The following is a 16,251-nucleotide window of genomic DNA, read 5'->3' on the forward strand; positions in this document are numbered from 1 at the left end:
TCTCTTGTTGCTATTGCACTTTCGCCGCCTTTGCATGCTCTTTCGTACACAACGCGAACGAACTGCAAGCCCAAAAAAGACAGAGACAACAACAATACTGCGACGGCGCGCTCTCTTTGCGTTGCTATTGATAACGGTTCTTTTGGTCTTTGCTCTCTGTCACACTGCCGCTCTTTAAAGTCTCTCTCTCTCTCTCTCTCTGTCACTCTCCTGCTCTTTCTCTCTCTTTGTGTCTGTCTGGCTGGCACACTTACAATTACACTTCTCGGCAAAAAGGAAGAAGAGGGAGAGCGAGAACAACCGACAACGAGGAACGTCGAACAGCAACTGAGTTCTGATTGCGCTGTCCTCCAGCATTTGTGCATGTTCGTTCACGTTTCGCTGGCAACATGGATACCAATGCCATCCATCCTGCATCCTGGTGGATGCTGTGCCTCACTGCGCAGAAGCGTCGTGCGATGGCAACAGGAACGTAGTAAAATGTATAGTAAATTGGATTCCATTCGCATTTCATTCACGGCACCACCCAACGGCCCACCCACTTGCGTTGAGTAAGCCACTGATCGGCGTTGCAAGGTGCAATTATTTTGGGGTGGGGCAATGCTAATATTCCAATATAAATGAAATACGAGCGCAATGCCTGCTGCTTTTCCTTATTTAATGATTTTTTTGCAGTATATACAGAAAAATTGGCAGATGCACGTTACACAACACTGCATGAGCCGAACGCTTTACAGAACTACACGTCAATTGTGAATTTGTGAATTTGTTATTGAGTTTATCAGTGCGCTTTCTCGCTTAATTATGACTGAAAATAAAACAGTAAGCGAACACATGACTCTGCAGATGCTTGCCCAAACTGTCTAACAATTTGCTGATAATTCCAGAAGCTAGATCCAAAGAAAATCTTTGAAGATCTCTCGACTTTCGTGGAGAACCTGCAGACCGGCAGTGGCCGGCTTGAGGAATTTATGCGAGATGCGGAAATGATAGGCGACGCCATCACGGCTCAGATGCAGGCAGACGGTCACGTTTTCAAGGATTATCTCGGCGAACTGCCGAGTACGGGTATGTAGTGCTCGCTCCTCCCTCCTCCTTCCACGTGTTCGTATCGCCCCACTAATGTGCGCCCCCGAACTGCAGCTTCCTGTGTGGACGAAATATCCCTGCTGCTGCCAGTGCACTTTGAGGTGTTTTTGCCCGTCCGTTTGCCCATTGCACTGGCCCCCAGCTTCGATGAGAAGCAACGCACTGTGCAGCTGCGTCATCCCGACATGCTCCATCCATTCTTCTTTGGCAACATGCTGAACGCCAGGTGTATGAACTTTGTGCTGAAGCAGGAGCTGCAGCAGACCATCGCCAGCATTGGCCGCATGAGATCCTACGACCTGAGCTACAGGGCGAACCACAGCCGCCACGTGCCCTTCATGCACCAGATATTGGCCGTGGACCGTCGCAGCAATGGGCGGCGATGCATTCGCTTTGACTTTGTGCTCGCTTTGCTGTTCGAGGGGCCGGTGCTGCCCCTGCCGCCGTACTACGATGCGCCCATCAACTACACGTGGCTCGCCTACGGCAAGATCGAAGTCGGTCGCAACAGGCACCCAGCCGATTGGGGCGTCGTAGTGCCCAAGTGGCAGACAAGGTCAGACCTAGATGCGAAGCGCCTGAATGGCGTGCTGCTCCTCACGCATCGCCTGCTGAGCACCCAGCAGTGCCAAAACTATGCCGCTCCTGGCCCCCTGAAGCTGGGCCTTGCCACAGCCGTCCAAGAAATCAAAGGCTTGGGATACGAACTCACGCCCACTCCAGTGTTGGTTATGTTGGTAAGCCTATAGCCACATAGCCCCTACCCTCTTGATAATTATAATCATTTCGCGAGTAGACTATGAAAAAATTGATGCAAAAGGACGTGGATGGCGCGACCACCAACGTGAAGCAGCTAATGAGCATCGTGAGGCTCATCGAGCAACTGTACAACGGAGGACAGGATGAGGCGCACGGTGAAGCTGGCAAGGCGTGCAACATGCAACATCTATGCAGCACTCCGGAAGCAAACTACTAACGTGCCACGCAGCCTCGACGCAATTGAGCAGAAGAAAGTGGAGAGTAGGAGAGTGTCTCCTTTGAGGGCTTCGCTTGTTCATTTTTAAGTTGTTTGCCTGTGAAATTTGAGTTGAAACGTTCAAGTTGGCCAACGTAAATGTAAATCCTTTCTGGCTGTTGCCTGTCACAGGCTTAGTGTCAAATCTCAGTAATTGTGCAGCACACAGCAAAGGGACAAACCCTGAGACAAAAGTTAATAAAGGCCAACAAAAAACTAAAGCTCTACGTGCCAGTCTGTTTTTTTTGCCACAACCTGTGTGTGTGTGTGGGGGGGAAAAAGTTAAATTGCAAATAGCTTCGGCTGGCAAAAGGGTGCAGCGTGGCGGAGCGGGAGACATGAAATTTTAGAAAAATGTTCTGCTGTTATTGTTTTGGGCCAAAAGGGGTAAAAAGGCGTCAACAGACAGGCCACGGCACATAGGGTACGTGGGGTACATGGGAGTTGTTGCATTAAACAGAAAAACCCAACAAAAAGTTGGACATTTCATTGTTGTCAACTTTTAACTAGTTTTTTATGCTGTCATTATTTTAAAATGCAAATCGCCTACAACTCGGAGGGTAACTCCAGCGCACAATTTGCAGTTATGCCTCAGGCACATAGCCCCATCTGTGTATACATAATGTCTGTATATCAGATCTGATTTTGATACCGTTTTGGCTTTAATTGCATTCGAGTGTGTGACATTTTGTCACATGTTGTCGATGCATGGAAACGATGAGTTAATTCTGTTAATTTGCCAACTGGTTCTCCACGATTCGTTATTTTAATTGCATTCCCACAGCTCGGCCAACAGGCAATCGTCTCTGCTGAAGTGCATTTCTCCTCACAGCTTAAAGTTGTGCTGAAATAAATGCCAATAAATCAACTGGAGACGGAGATGAAAATTCATCCACAGCAATATGAAATCATAAAGCAGTGAAAGCTCATAAAATGGAGCAGCATTGAGGGGCGTACTCCACTCTAAGCTTGAATTAAAAGCAAAGGTCCGATGGGGTTCTGGCTATGTTTTTCCTACGAGCAGCAGCAGCAGCCATCACTTAATATTCTTAATAATAATTTTAAAGTTTGCTCGCATCTAAAATGAAATTCAGCAGAATTTTCTGGCCAGGCGTCGAGCAGTGGCTGGAATCTTTAATCAAAAAATAATTATGAGCGACAGGGGAGCGAAAGAGACAGTCGTAGAGTGTGAACAAGAGGGATAGATGGTGTCCTGGCAAGCGGCAAAATTACATTTGAATTATGACAAAAGTGGGCGTTGGGCGGGGCGGGGCGGGCAACGGAAGCTGACAACGGAGCCAAACGAAAAGCGCTAGTGAAATTGGAGTGGCGGCATGGAGAAGATATCAAGGAACAAATAAAGAGCGCCAAGAACTGCCGCAATTTACGCAACAAACAGAGCGCTGCAAATTGGACAGCCAGGCAGGGTGGTGGGGGCAGGGACCAACGCAGGACCTCAAGCCGTGGCCGGGCACCGAAAAAGTTTATGTGAAAAACCAGACAATTAATTTGTTGAGCAGCGCCAAAGGGACAGCAGTCGAGGTTGGAGTACTACCCAGTACCATGCCGATGCCGTATCGCAGGGACAAACAATTTCGTGCTTGTTGGCAAAGAAAATTTACGTGCCAAAGACAATTGGGAGACGACACACACACACACACACACAGAGAGCCAGCAAGGACAGATGCCGAGTCCATGAATGAAATGGTTAAGCATTTTACGCTCTTTGTTTAATTAAAATTGCAACAGGCTACACGAGCAGCAACAGGAAAACATAGAAGGAACTCCGCAAAGTCAGCGTTTTTCAATTAAGCTTGCATTTCATTTAATAAAGAAAAAGGCAAAAAGAAAGCGAAAGAGCCAACAACATTAGTGCTAGTCTCTGGCGGATATTTGCACTCTCTATCTCTGCATTCCTTTTGTGTGTGTGTTTAGTCCGGTTATCCCTTATTTGTTTTGTTCCCTTTGACATTCCACGGCCCGAGTACTGTGCTGGCAAGAGAGAGAGAGGAAACTTTTATTGCTGCTATTAAATTGCACTTCAAGTGGGGAAAAACTACTTGCCTTGGATTATTACCTGTTCCAACTGCTCGAACGAGTACGTGTTGGCATATTCATTCAGCTATCAGGAGGCATTCTGACTGAAATGGATATCCTCGCAGTGTGTCACGTTCCGGCCATTTGGCTGCTGCCACTTCATAACTCAATAAAACAATAAAAACCCACCCAAAATCCCCACAAATCGTGCGAGTGCTAGGATATGTCCCTAGCATATTATCATAAATTGCTTACAATTTGCCATGGGGCTACATTAGGACACCAAGGATAAGCGTGCGTGAATTAGGTGCCTTTGTATTTTATTTGTACTGGGCTGTATCTTGTGGACTTTCTTTGCGTTGTGCAGACATGTGTGTGGCTCCGAGGCGATCGTAGATGCACATTTCCAGCAGCCAATGAACTGTGCATTTACGACAACGCTCTCGAAAAGTTCCTTCAAATTATCTGCCATGTTCTTTGGATTATTTGGTAGTTGTGTGTGTGTGTGTGCGTGTGTGTGTGTGCGTGTGTGTGTGTGTGTGGCAGGCATTTACAATTTGTAAATGGTTTTGACATTGGGTCCAGTCTGTACCATGGCATCCTTGTGCAACTGATACTGTATGCCCACGGTGTTCAGGCCCAGCATGCTCTTCAGCTGCATGCCCAGCGACATCACAGTGGCAGTGTTGTTGGCGCTCTTGGTCCAGAGAGCTGCAGGGGAAAAGCACTCAGCACATGGTGGATATATTTGGATGGTGCTCCCTGCATTACTCACACAACTTATTGGCTTTATGGCGCACATTGATGACAATGCCGCTGATCTCATCCGAATGTAGAAAGCACTCGCCAATGCACAATAAAATCTGCAGCGCAAAAAACAGATCATCAGTGGTTGCATTTTCGATGCCAAAACACTCACCAAATCGTGCCACAATTTGTCACTCATGGCCTTCATGCTCTTGTCCAGCATGATCATCCAGCGGCCGCCATTCTTGTTAACATCATCCTCCCACATGGGACTGCCAAAAAGGTATTGGACTGATGTAAAACAAAAAAAAACACCGACAGCTGCGTGTAAAAACTTACAGCACTCCCTGCTTGAATACCATATAATCGTTGAAGACGCGCAGATCCGATGGTGGCTTGATAAAATAATACACACTGACAAGCCACAGGCAGACACAGGTCAGAGAATGTTCTAGCAAGGAAATGAAAGAAGAATGAAAGAAAAACTCACCTAAAGAAGTCCTCAACTGTGTTGAAGCTTGTCACTTCGTTGAGCATATCGCTCCAGGCCTTGGTGCGATCATTCTCCCAGTGCCACACCGTCCAGACATGCTCCAGCGGATGCTTCAGCAGCAAATCCTCGTCCAGCAGGTTGCGCACCACGCTGAACTTGTGCTTCAACTGCAGCTGCTGCTCCAGCTCCAGCTGTTGCTCCTGCTCCTGCTCCAGCTCCAGCTCCAGCTGGTGCTCCTGCTCTTCGACCATGAAATTGACGGGTCCCATCATGGGCATGGTCATGCCCAGAGCATAGTTTTCATAGCCAGTATACACCATTTTGCTTTGCTTTTCTTTAACTTTTTTTAAATTATTTTCAAGGGATAATTCTAAGCACTTTTTCGAATTGTGTGTTGTCCCGTCAGCTGTTTAGTTACTAATGATGAAACTGACTGAAAATCGGTGCAAATAGCATGAACTCCCCGCCTACTTTTGTTTTACTTTTTTTACGACGCCGCAAGTATCGATAGTCGTAGTCGATAAGTAAGTGCTTGGCGCAGGTTTCGAGTACTCGATTCCCAGTGCTGCCATATCTGAGATCAAACGTAGTGTGACCATGTCAGCCTGTAAAGTTTAAATCAAATTTAGCGTGCAGCCACAGCCTCAGGAGTCTATCAATTGAAATGTCACGCTAATAAAATAAAATGCCACCGAACAAACGATAAATGCACGAAAATAATAAAATGTGACTCAAATGAGCGACACCAGCAGTCGGCAGCAGACAGCGGGGAAGGGCAAAACCCAGACCCAGACATGGGACCCTTTGCCTTGGCTTGCCTTGGCTGGCGTCTGCCCCCAGCACTTGTGCAACAGTTTGGCCTCCAGTCAATAATCGAAATCGACTCGGGCTTGTGGCAATAAAAATTTGTCTTCGCCGCTTAAGTTCTGCGCCTTGTTGCACACAGCACTCGCATCCGAGGCAGCACAGCCATCCTCTACTCTGCTCTGCTCTCCCGCACCTCCCGCTGTGTGCCAGTGCAGATAATAAAATATGTGAGTCGCTACGTGGCAGCTTCACTGGTGCTCTGGTAAAGTAGCTATGGGGCCCCCTGTAATGTGCACCATTTGTTGCTGGAGCATGGCGGTGGCCCAGAAGCCGCTGTGGCTTTTGGTTGCTTCCAGGAGTCGTGGCCGTCCTGCTGCTGCTGCTGCTGCTGCTGCTGCTAGAGCTACTGCCTGTCCCTGCTGCTCGGCTGAGTTATGTTGGCCAAGTTTTTGGGGGTACAAAAGTGTTGGCAATGTTCCTAGTTCTGGTTTGCTCGGGTCTAATATATCTCCTGGGTGCGGCACAAATAAGTTGCCTGCTTCCATTTACTTAAAAATTCTATTTATTTTCGGTCTTAAGCAGTCCTCCTTCGGGGATTCGTATGCATTTTTAGGCAACTCCAAGTGAAGATATTTTCAGTTGATTACGATAATAAATTCAGGAGCCTCAGTGGCAAATTGAAATGACTCTAGGATTGCTGCATGGGCCGCATGCCTCGGCTCACACACTTGTTTCTGGCAGTAGTTTTCGTAACCCCTCTTCCACTCCTTCGAAGCTTAGTTATGCTTTGTTGAATCTGACTTTGTGCAACGCTTCTCAGGTGGCACTTTGGCGAATACGCAATATTTTACAGCTTTTTGCACTTTGCTGGCTGAGCTGAAAATACATGGTCAGTAAATCTTTTAAAATATTGTAATGTGCCTCTACCGTGTAGTGGTAGCTCCAAGGGGGAAAGCAGCTCTAGCTCTTCCTCTGTGTTCCAGCTTAAGCGCTTTGAGTGCCGTAGAGCAGTAAAAACGCCCACGGACTTGAGTAGTGGAGGAGTAGGAAAAGCGCGTAAGTAGAGCAGGAAGCCGGAACGAAGTCCGCCCCACAGCGTCTTGAAGACTTGAAGGCAGCAGCAGCTAAAGCACAAGGAGTAGAAGCAGCTCAGTGCAGACAAGCGCATGCAAGAAATGAAAATGATTTGGGGCATTATGTTTGCCTCCTCGGGACTCCGTTTCCCCCTCGTCGCTTCAGCTTTGTTTTCCGGCTCAGGCTTTGGGTTCTGTGCTGTCTCTCTTTTTTTGCCTTTTTTTGGCTACAAAATTGCTTTGCTTCTCCTTCATGTTGATTGTAAAAGATTTCAGCGTTGAAAGCACAAAGCATGCGATGATGTACGAGACGACGCACGTCGTACATTTTGCACCTTGAAGTGGCAAGCAGGGGCAGACAGCCACATAAAACAATAAAAAGCAATGGTAAATGGCAAGGAGCCGCACAGCCACAGAGGGACGACGACAACACATCCTGCAGCACCTTGAGGCCAACCCAACTGACAAAAGCTTCCTCTCTTCCTCACCTTGCTTGGATTTGTTTTGCGCCCTCCATCTCATCTCCAGCGTATCTGGGCAAAAACTTCGAGAAGTACAAGGCAAAGGTATGTACGTACGTGTATGTATATTGTGCTAAATGCTTCGGACCAGGACGGCAGCCTCTGGGCGATGGCAGGCAAAGCCTTAACCGTAACCATAGCAGGGGCCGACGCCGGGGCCAGGTGAAAGTCATTTCACGCTGGGTGTAGCGCAAAAGATTAAAATAATAGCAGCGCGTAAATTAAACAGCCCGTTGGAGCTTGGAGTAGGTGGCTCAGAGTGGGCCGGCCAGACGGGCGTCAGAGTCATTGAAGTGGCAACCATCGAGAAGCAGGACCTCGCCCGTTCATATCCTTTTGTTTGGCTCTGCGGTCTGCGCTAAGATGCTTACCAGGTGTACGCCTCGGCTGTCGTGTGCCCGCCATGGACGTTCTGTTGGGTTGGGCTGTGCAGGGGGGGTGGTGAAGAGATGCCTGACAGCATCAACCGCATTGCGTTGTCAGCACTTCATTTTGATCCTCCAGCATGCCGCGTGCTTCACTTAATGCGACGACAGCCAGCGCGGTAAAGGGGGGGCTGGAATGGTACTGGCATGGCATACCAACGAGGTATAGTACAGAGAGAGAGAGAGAGAAAGAGGGGAGATTGCTGGCTTCTTCATCATGCCCATAACTACAAAGGCGGCTCGGCTGCATTTCTTTGGTGAGCAAAAGAAAATAGCTTGACAAAGGCGACAAAGATAACGAAAATGATTTCGTAGGACTATAATTAACTTTAGTCCAAGCAAATCACTCTTAAGTAATCGAAATACATATGTACGTTTTATGGCACATTTCTGTGCCAAACTGACATCGAACTTGACACTTTTGTCGCCTGGCTGCAGCTGTGCATTACACGTCACGTCAGCATGCGTATTATACTCTTTGTCTCTACCCGCTGCTCCGTCGGTTGGTTAAACTCCCCCTCTCTTTATGCTGCTGCTAGGCAGGTAGGTGGGAATGAGCATGCACACTGCAAAGTTGCGGTGCGGGTGGGAGTGTGAGTGCAATGGCGATGCTTCGTTGGGCTGTTCTGCTGCCTTAACGCTGCTGAGTGTTTGCGGCTTCTTGTCTCCTATCCTCCTTCCCCTTTCCCCTCGCTCAACATGCAGCGCTGAGCTTCTGCGTCAAGCTTGTCTTGCCCCGCTCTCCTCTCGTTGTGTGCTTTATGCTTGCCAGTTTCTCGGTTCTTTGTTGCTGTTGCGTTTCGCCAGGTACGGTACTCTGCTTTTGTTCGATGAAACGTAAAAATAGCAACAAGCAAACGAAAACTCATTTCTAGACAATGCCGCATAATTCCAATGGTTACCAGAGGATAAAGTAGAATATGATGAGGGAGAACCCAGTGTCTTTTTGTTGTGTCTTCTCTGCTTCTCCTGCTCCCTCTCTCTCTCTCTCTCGCTACCTGCTGCTCACATTTCGTTGCGTCTACTGTACAAAAGCAACCGCAAGAAGTTTCCTTACGCGCCGTCAGTTTTTGTAATGAAAGTGGATGCTGCCTATGGCTTTCTCTACTCCCCCCCCACCCCTTCCCTCTCGAAACCCACATTACCCACACGATTATTCAAGCGCAAAATGTACCGTAATCTCTGCCAGCATATGCAGAAACTTTTCACACAGGCGAGCGGAGCAGCGGACAGAGCGTGCCCTCGGGCTACACGCACTCCTTAAACTTTTAACCCTTCTATGTTTGCTCTTACATACACGAAAACATGCACACACACACACACACACACACATACACTCGTACATACTTTAACTTTGGACCGGAAGGAAGGAAGCCTGTTGCTGGCTTCGGTTGTTGTTGCTTTTCTTTGCCGGTCATTTACGCCCATTTAGCCGCATTTAACAAAGTCAACAATAAAGTCAAACAGTACTCGCTGCCTGCCTGCTGCCTGCTGCCAGCCTCCTGACTTCTGACTTCTGAGTTCTGACTTTTCATCGCCCTTTTGGGCTAGCTTTTCGAGGGGGGAAAGAGCTTTTACCGAAAAACAATAATTGGCAAAGTTTTTACTTTAAACATTGGGTTTAAGCAGGGAGGAATATCCTTACACATGTATCATCAAACAAGACCCTATGGACAAGGAGGGAAATTCAACACTTTTGTATACTTATTTGGAGAATTCCCACCCACAAATTGTGTTGCTGTAAACGAATTGAATTTCGACTTCATTTCCACTCCAAAAACAACTTAAATCTTGAAAGTCTGCAAATAACTTCACCAAAGTGTTCCCGACCAGAGTTCTCAGCTGTCATTAAATATTGATTAAGGCCACCCCGCCCGCCCTTGCCCCTCTTCCCTCTTAGTCAAATATCATCAAAATCATCATCATCGTCATCTGTGCCTTGGCTGTGTTGGCGCATTCTGGGTTTCAGGCTTCATTAACGCCAGAAACAGTCGACAGCCGAGTCGACTCACAAATTGTGCCAGCATCAGGTGTCAAGATTAATTTACTGCCGCCTAAGTTTCAGACTCAGGAGCCCAAGGAACCTCGTCACCGATGGGTGGAATGGGTGGAATGTTAACCCATATTTTGGTGGCTTGCGGCTGCTGCGGTAATTTCGCTGGCAGCAAATGGAAGCATCCTTCAACCATCTATGGCTGAAGCAACCCTCCATGATAGCTGAAGCAAATCCTCATTGATATGCAGGCCTCGGCATCGGCATTGGCTCGACGTGTAGCAATAATTGAACGGCTTAGCCACGAAAAAAAACGCTCGCTAATGGAGCACTTTAAATATGCGCGTCCCAATGCCACTTGCATGCTAATCCGCAGTCCCAGATAATGCCAAAATGCCATTGATTCTTAAACGTTTACTTCACAAAACAAAATCACAAGGTGCAGAATGGAAAATGAGTGCCAAAACCATGAGAAGTACGATCATGGTGCACCATTTCGGGTGTTCGGGGGATTGCGGAATTACTTCTTCAGCAGCAGCGGGGCGGCGGCATATGGACGGGCCACATAGGGCGAGCTGTAGGCCAAGGGAGAGGTGTAGGCAGCGGCATAGGGCGAGGCGAACGGTGCAGTGTAGGCAGCGGCGTAGGGCGAGGCCAGACGTGCCACTGGAGCGGTGTAGGCAGCGGCAAACGGAGCGGCAACAGGCGCGGTGTAAGCGGCAGCAATGGGAGCGGTGTAGGCAGCCGGGAAGGCAGCGCTATGTGCCACCGAGTGGGCAGTGTAGCTGGAGGCATAAGGTGCCACATAGGCGGCGCTGCCCACCACAGCTGGAGCGGTGTAGGCCAGAGGAGCGGCAGCCAGCAGACCAGGCTTGGCCGAAGCCACAGCCAAAGCAGCGAAGAAGCAGACAGCAGCCTGCAAAAGAATGAAGGATCAGATCGGTTTTCCCCATAGCTAGATCCTCTGGCTACTTACGAGTTTGAACATTTTGATTGTTGTTTGGGTTTTTTGTTGGTTTGTGTCTTGCTGGATGAGCTGTGGCGGTTTGATGTCCAATCGAGAGCCCCTCGACGCTTTTATAGCCACTTACACTTTTCGGAGCGACTCTTTCGGCTGACACTCATTTGCCATGCAGATCACGCCGCAAAGAGCTGAGCAAGTCAACGACTGACGGACACATTGACGTTGCGCATGCGCAATTCTTGGCTAGATTTGAGTGGTTTGTAGATTTCGTGTTGGCTGGTCAGACCATTGGCCAGGCCATGTCGAGTGCGTGCCTGTTCGACTGTGGTACCGATCTGTGGCCCTGACCTTGGCTGCAGGTCCGAAACGGTAGCCAGTCGCACATTTATGATTACTTCTTGAATTTCAGACAGTGGGAGCAGATTCCGCTTCATTTGAGCCTAGATTAAGCCGCAGATTAGGCCGCAGCCAAACACAGTCTGGCAAAAATTAATTAATAAATGTCACAAATTGTTGGGGAATTGTTGGAGCGCGTGTGGCATCCATGTCAGAGCTTAAAACTCCACTAATTAGAAATATCGAGTGGGGAAAAAGCATGAAGGAGTGGTGTACATATCACACACACACACACACACACACATCCTCATGGAACACCCACACTGGCAGACTCACACTTGAAAAAGTGTTGAAGCGTGAATTTTGCTTAAAAATGCCAATTAGGCGAAATTCTGAACTGCATTGGATTGGGGCAGGACTGGGGACATGGCAGGGAGACATAGGGGCAAGGGTGCAGCACGGCAAGGAGCAATAAGGGATGAAGGAAGGCAGGGAAGTAGAAACTCTGCCAGTGGGCAGGGGCTGCAGCTCTGTCGCAGCGCTTGTTCTTGTGTGGATTTTGTGGCAACTGTTGGCTGGCTGCAAATTTGCCAGTTGCCAGTTGCCAGTTCTGTTTTCGACTGCTGCTTGAAGTATTCCCCGCCACACACCGCAGCCTCAGCATCTCCTGTGACACTCGCTCGAGTGTTTGCCGTTTGCCGTTTGTCCCCAGCCCATCTCCACTCCTCATCCCTGTCTGAGAGGGCGTGTCTGAGCGGTCTACTAAATGCACAATCATGCCGCAGGTTGCCACAGAGCAGCAACAAATTGAAATCTTGCAACCAGCAACATATTTGTTTTGACACTTGACTTGGGGCAGCATGATGTGGCAGCAGTTGGAGTTGCTTTTCATTGTCAAGTTTGTGTCGAGGACTTTGCGACTAGAAATTATTATATTGGTTAATCCGCCTAAAAGCTTTGTGCCACTCCGCTGTGGCACAACTCTCGAGTGGCACAAAGCAGCAGCAGCATATCAAAGGGTAGCACTTCGCCCCGCCAATCCCTGGGGCAGCAGCAGGCCCAAATGGTTTCATGAGTGGCAAAGTGAGCAAGTAATTAAAAAGCAAGAAAATTCTACACACAAAAAAAAGAGAGAAAGAGAAAAGAGACTCCTAGAGCGCTGAAGAAATATTTCACATAAAATGATGGAGCCGCTGGTACTCATTAAAAGCAATTTAAAGAAATACAAAAAAAAAAAAATTATGTATGGAAAATTTGTATGAATTTTGGTTTAAGCTCATAAAAAATTCTCTCCATTGTTTGGCACCCACTTATATGCCCTTTATTGTAGGGTATTCAGCGCAGAACTTTCTGAACAAGTTCCGCGAAATATTCGCGCCACTTTTGCTCTTTTACAGACCCAGACCCGGACTCGGACCCGCGGCCCTGCCCCAAGTTCAGTTTATTGCCAACATAAAGGCCCAACTGCCGCCAACTTGGGGAGGCGGCAGCTATGGTAGGCGTGGCAGCAGCAGCAGCTGTGCGTGCGCGTTAATGCGTCGTTTAAGTGCCGTAAAAAGTGAACGGCACACATGACAACCCAACCCCACACACAACCCCCATCAACATGAACAGCCAGAGGAAGTCTATTAAAGAAATTTCGTTTTGAATTTGTCACTTTGAGCAGGGACACGGGGACACAGGAGGCCTGCCTTTAAGTGCTTGCCACAAATTATTCATGCTGACTGCTGACTGCCGACTGCTGACTGCTGATGAGGGTAGCAGGCGGGCAGGAGCCTCCCTTTGAACAATGAACTAGTTCCCGCGCCAAGATCCTGAATAATTGAAGCTGCAACAGAGCACGGGATAAGCTAACGCCATGATCATAATTGGTTTACGGCCTTTGTTCCGCCTCCGTGGCACAACGCATTTCAATTGGCAGCGACCCCAAAGTCAAATCAAATTACGCCCCAGCACGTGCCACGAGTGCGTGGCCAACAATGCTTTGCTTTGGCCACAAAAAACTGGAACAGCGTCCAGCGATGTTCGCTGCATTTGTAAGCGCGGCCTTCGATGGTCCAGCGTCACGGCATGGCACGGCACGGCCTCCCCCTCGTTCGATGTGTCAGACTGTGTATAAAAACTGCACAGCGCCAGCAATCCAACATCAAACAGAGCTCACAGCTTTAAGCCAACACAGCCAACAAACCCACAAGAAAACAATCCAAAAACCATCAACATGAAATACGTAAGTAGCTGAGGGATTTCCCAGCCCAAGGATTACTCTTGCTCATCTTTCTTTGACTCCTTTCAGTTCGCTATTTGCTTCTTCGCTCTGGTGGCTGTGGCTTCGGCCAAGCCTGGCCTGCTGGCTGCCGCTCCTCTGGCCTACACCGCTCCAGCTGTGGTGGGCAGCGCTGCCTATGTGGCACCTTATGCCTCCAGCTACACTGCCCACTCGGTGGCACATAGCGCTGCCTTCCCGGCTGCCTACACCGCTCCCATTGCTGCCGCTTACACCGCGCCTGTTGCCGCTCCGTTTGCCGCTGCCTACACCGCTCCAGTGGCACGTCTGGCCTCGCCCTACGCCGCTGCCTACACTGCACCGTTCGCCTCGCCCTATGCCGCTGCCTACACCTCTCCCTTGGCCTACAGCTCGCCCCTGGCCGCTCCAGTGGCGGCTGCCTACAGCGCTCCCCTGCTGCTGAAGAAGTAAATCCGACCAAATCTCTGACCAATTTGTGTAAATAAAGAATTTCATACATCAACTCTCTCTCTCTCTATCTTTAAGCGTTTATTCCGAGTACAGAATGAACTCCAGTCCATTCGAGTTGTTTGTGGCGGCAATTTGTGCTCCGCTCTTTGCGCTCTTATCGAGCATCTCATCCACCGCCCCGAAAACTTTTAGCTTGGATTAAACTTTCCATTTAAAAGGATTTCTTTTCTATATGAAATATGCTTCCTTTCGGCATTTCCTGCGCTCGCTCTCCCTGCCCTTTCCTTTTCCTTTCTTTCCGTTCTTCTCTTTCTTTTTTGTTGCACCCTCTGTCAAGTTTTCTGGTTGACTTTGTGCAGCGCGTTGAAAGGCGCTGCCTGGGGGCTGCAGGTGTTGCCCCGCTCCTGCTGCTGCTTATCACAACTTGGGCATCATCTCCTGCCGGATGCTGTGTCCCTGCTGCTGCTGCTGCTGCTGCTGCTGCTGCTGTCTCGCCCTGTCTGCCAAGTAGTTGTAAAGTTTCCTACGCAAGCGGAAAAGGCTAGTAAAATCCAGGTAAAAGCAGCGAAAGGCATTAGGTGCGGAAGGGGAGCGCTCCACAAGTTCTTTGCCATAAGATAGCGTCCAAATTTAATGAACTTTTATTCAATAAAACTGCGTCAAGCACTCCCAAAAGTTGTTGTCATCTGCTGCTCCATTTTGTTGTTGTTGGGAAACATAATGGCAGCAGCAAGGGGAAGGATTGGAGGTAAGAAAAAGAGTTTTTGCTTAATGTAAAAAGTGCCACAAATGCCCAAAGATAACCGAGAATAATGTCCGTAGGTGTGTAACTACATTTATGCCCGCTGCTGTGGCAGACCCATGGCGTAGACGCTGGCGTAGCAATACAAATCTGAGACTCAATGAAATTTGTATTCACTTTATATAATTTTGACGATTTTTCAAATCAAATATACACCAACAGGCACGAGCACACTCTCTTGTGTGTGTGTGTGTGTGTGTGGCAGCTTGTTGTGTCCCGTCTTTTTGTGTGTGTGTGGCAGACGGAGAAAATCATGTGCCAACGTGTTTTTCAAATGGATTACATGAATAAAAGATTTATACACGTAAAAGGTGAATCAGTGGCTGGGCAACCGAGACCGAGGATGGCCACAGGATTGCTTCACTCTCTCCCCCAGCAAGAATATGCGCAGATGTAAGCAAATTTGAGCCACAAGTCGGGGCACCCAACGGACCCCTCAATAGAACAGTGGATGCTCCCCCCGTTTATTGATTTGCTTATCGTCATTTTATGTATTTATGCGGCCGAGTGGTGCCACTTTGATTTTTGCTGCTCCGAGAAAATATCATTAAAGCATCAATACACAGAATAAATTTAATCGAATAAAAGTACACACAAATCTGCAGATTACATTGAATCCTGGGGCATCAGCGCCTCAGATAGGAGTAGTAGGGATACGTGGCGTATGCGCCATATACCGGTGCATACGCATACGACGCGTATGCCGGATAGCCGGCATATGCCGGATAGTAGCTCGCTGGTGCTGTTGCCAGCCAGGCACCTGCCGTTCCTGCCGTTCCTGCCGCTGCATAATTCACTGGCGCTGTGAGCAGCAGCTGAGGCTTTGCATCGCAGCCGAGAGTCGCCAGCAGTGCGAGCTGTGAGGGAATAACCGATTCACATTTAACGATGATATCCAGTTCGGGGAGTCCGGGATGCCGAGGCTTTAACTCACCAGCAATACTTTGAAGAGCATCCTTTGGTGGATTTTGCTTAAGTTATTCCTAAGTAGATTGATTTTGCTTCACTTTTTGCTGCTCCAACTCGATCTTTCTGCTCTTCTTTTTACTTCCCGCTCCTCTCACCGACTTCAACGCTTCAAATTCCAAAAATTAACTGACTCTATGGTCCGAGAATTCAATCATATTTATAGCCTTTGTACAAGGTACAATGCCGGACCCAACAGACTCGCCAGAGCACCAATGAGAAGCACCCAAAGAGAGAGAGGGCGAGAGCGAGGGCTCTGCCCTGTGTGGTGCTCCCCTGCCCATCAGT

General features: G+C 48.6%; 5 protein-coding genes across 5 annotated transcripts; 2 read left to right on the forward strand and 3 right to left on the reverse strand.

Moving 5' to 3' along the window:
* Positions 1-804: 804 nt before the first annotated feature.
* Positions 805-2,331, forward strand: LOC117589291. The gene is made up of 4 exons (XM_034281081.1): positions 805-822; positions 888-1,068; positions 1,144-1,826; positions 1,886-2,331. The coding sequence occupies exons 1-4, from the start codon at positions 805-807 to the stop codon at positions 2,063-2,065; spliced, it is 1,062 nt and encodes a 353-aa protein (XP_034136972.1). The 3' UTR covers positions 2,066-2,331.
* Positions 2,332-4,510: 2,179 nt separating this feature from the next.
* LOC117589216 (eukaryotic translation initiation factor 4E1) lies at positions 4,511-5,719 on the reverse strand. Its single transcript, XM_034280961.1, has 5 exons — positions 5,379-5,719; positions 5,228-5,302; positions 5,061-5,160; positions 4,917-5,004; positions 4,511-4,852 (listed from the first exon to the last, which is right to left on the reverse strand). Exons 1-5 carry the CDS (start codon positions 5,699-5,701, stop codon positions 4,692-4,694), a joined length of 747 nt encoding a protein of 248 aa, XP_034136852.1. The 5' UTR covers positions 5,702-5,719; the 3' UTR covers positions 4,511-4,691.
* A 4,877-nt stretch (positions 5,720-10,596) lies between these two features.
* LOC117589047 (vitelline membrane protein Vm26Ab) lies at positions 10,597-11,237 on the reverse strand. Its single transcript, XM_034280674.1, has 2 exons — positions 11,177-11,237; positions 10,597-11,116 (listed from the first exon to the last, which is right to left on the reverse strand). Exons 1-2 carry the CDS (start codon positions 11,186-11,188, stop codon positions 10,721-10,723), a joined length of 408 nt encoding a protein of 135 aa, XP_034136565.1. The 5' UTR covers positions 11,189-11,237; the 3' UTR covers positions 10,597-10,720.
* A 2,026-nt stretch (positions 11,238-13,263) lies between these two features.
* On the forward strand, positions 13,264-14,247 carry LOC117589071 (vitelline membrane protein Vm26Ab-like). Its single transcript, XM_034280703.1, has 2 exons — positions 13,264-13,727; positions 13,794-14,247. The coding sequence occupies exons 1-2, from the start codon at positions 13,719-13,721 to the stop codon at positions 14,193-14,195; spliced, it is 411 nt and encodes a 136-aa protein (XP_034136594.1). The 5' UTR covers positions 13,264-13,718; the 3' UTR covers positions 14,196-14,247.
* A 1,292-nt stretch (positions 14,248-15,539) lies between these two features.
* LOC117589043 lies at positions 15,540-16,087 on the reverse strand. The gene is made up of 2 exons (XM_034280671.1): positions 15,932-16,087; positions 15,540-15,854 (listed from the first exon to the last, which is right to left on the reverse strand). Exons 1-2 carry the CDS (start codon positions 15,950-15,952, stop codon positions 15,624-15,626), a joined length of 252 nt encoding a protein of 83 aa, XP_034136562.1. The 5' UTR covers positions 15,953-16,087; the 3' UTR covers positions 15,540-15,623.
* Between the last annotated feature and the right edge of the window lie 164 nt (positions 16,088-16,251).

This window comes from Drosophila guanche, unplaced genomic scaffold (assembly GCF_900245975.1).
Source record: "Drosophila guanche unplaced genomic scaffold, DGUA_6, whole genome shotgun sequence".
Lineage (NCBI taxonomy): Eukaryota > Metazoa > Arthropoda > Insecta > Diptera > Drosophilidae > Drosophila > Drosophila guanche.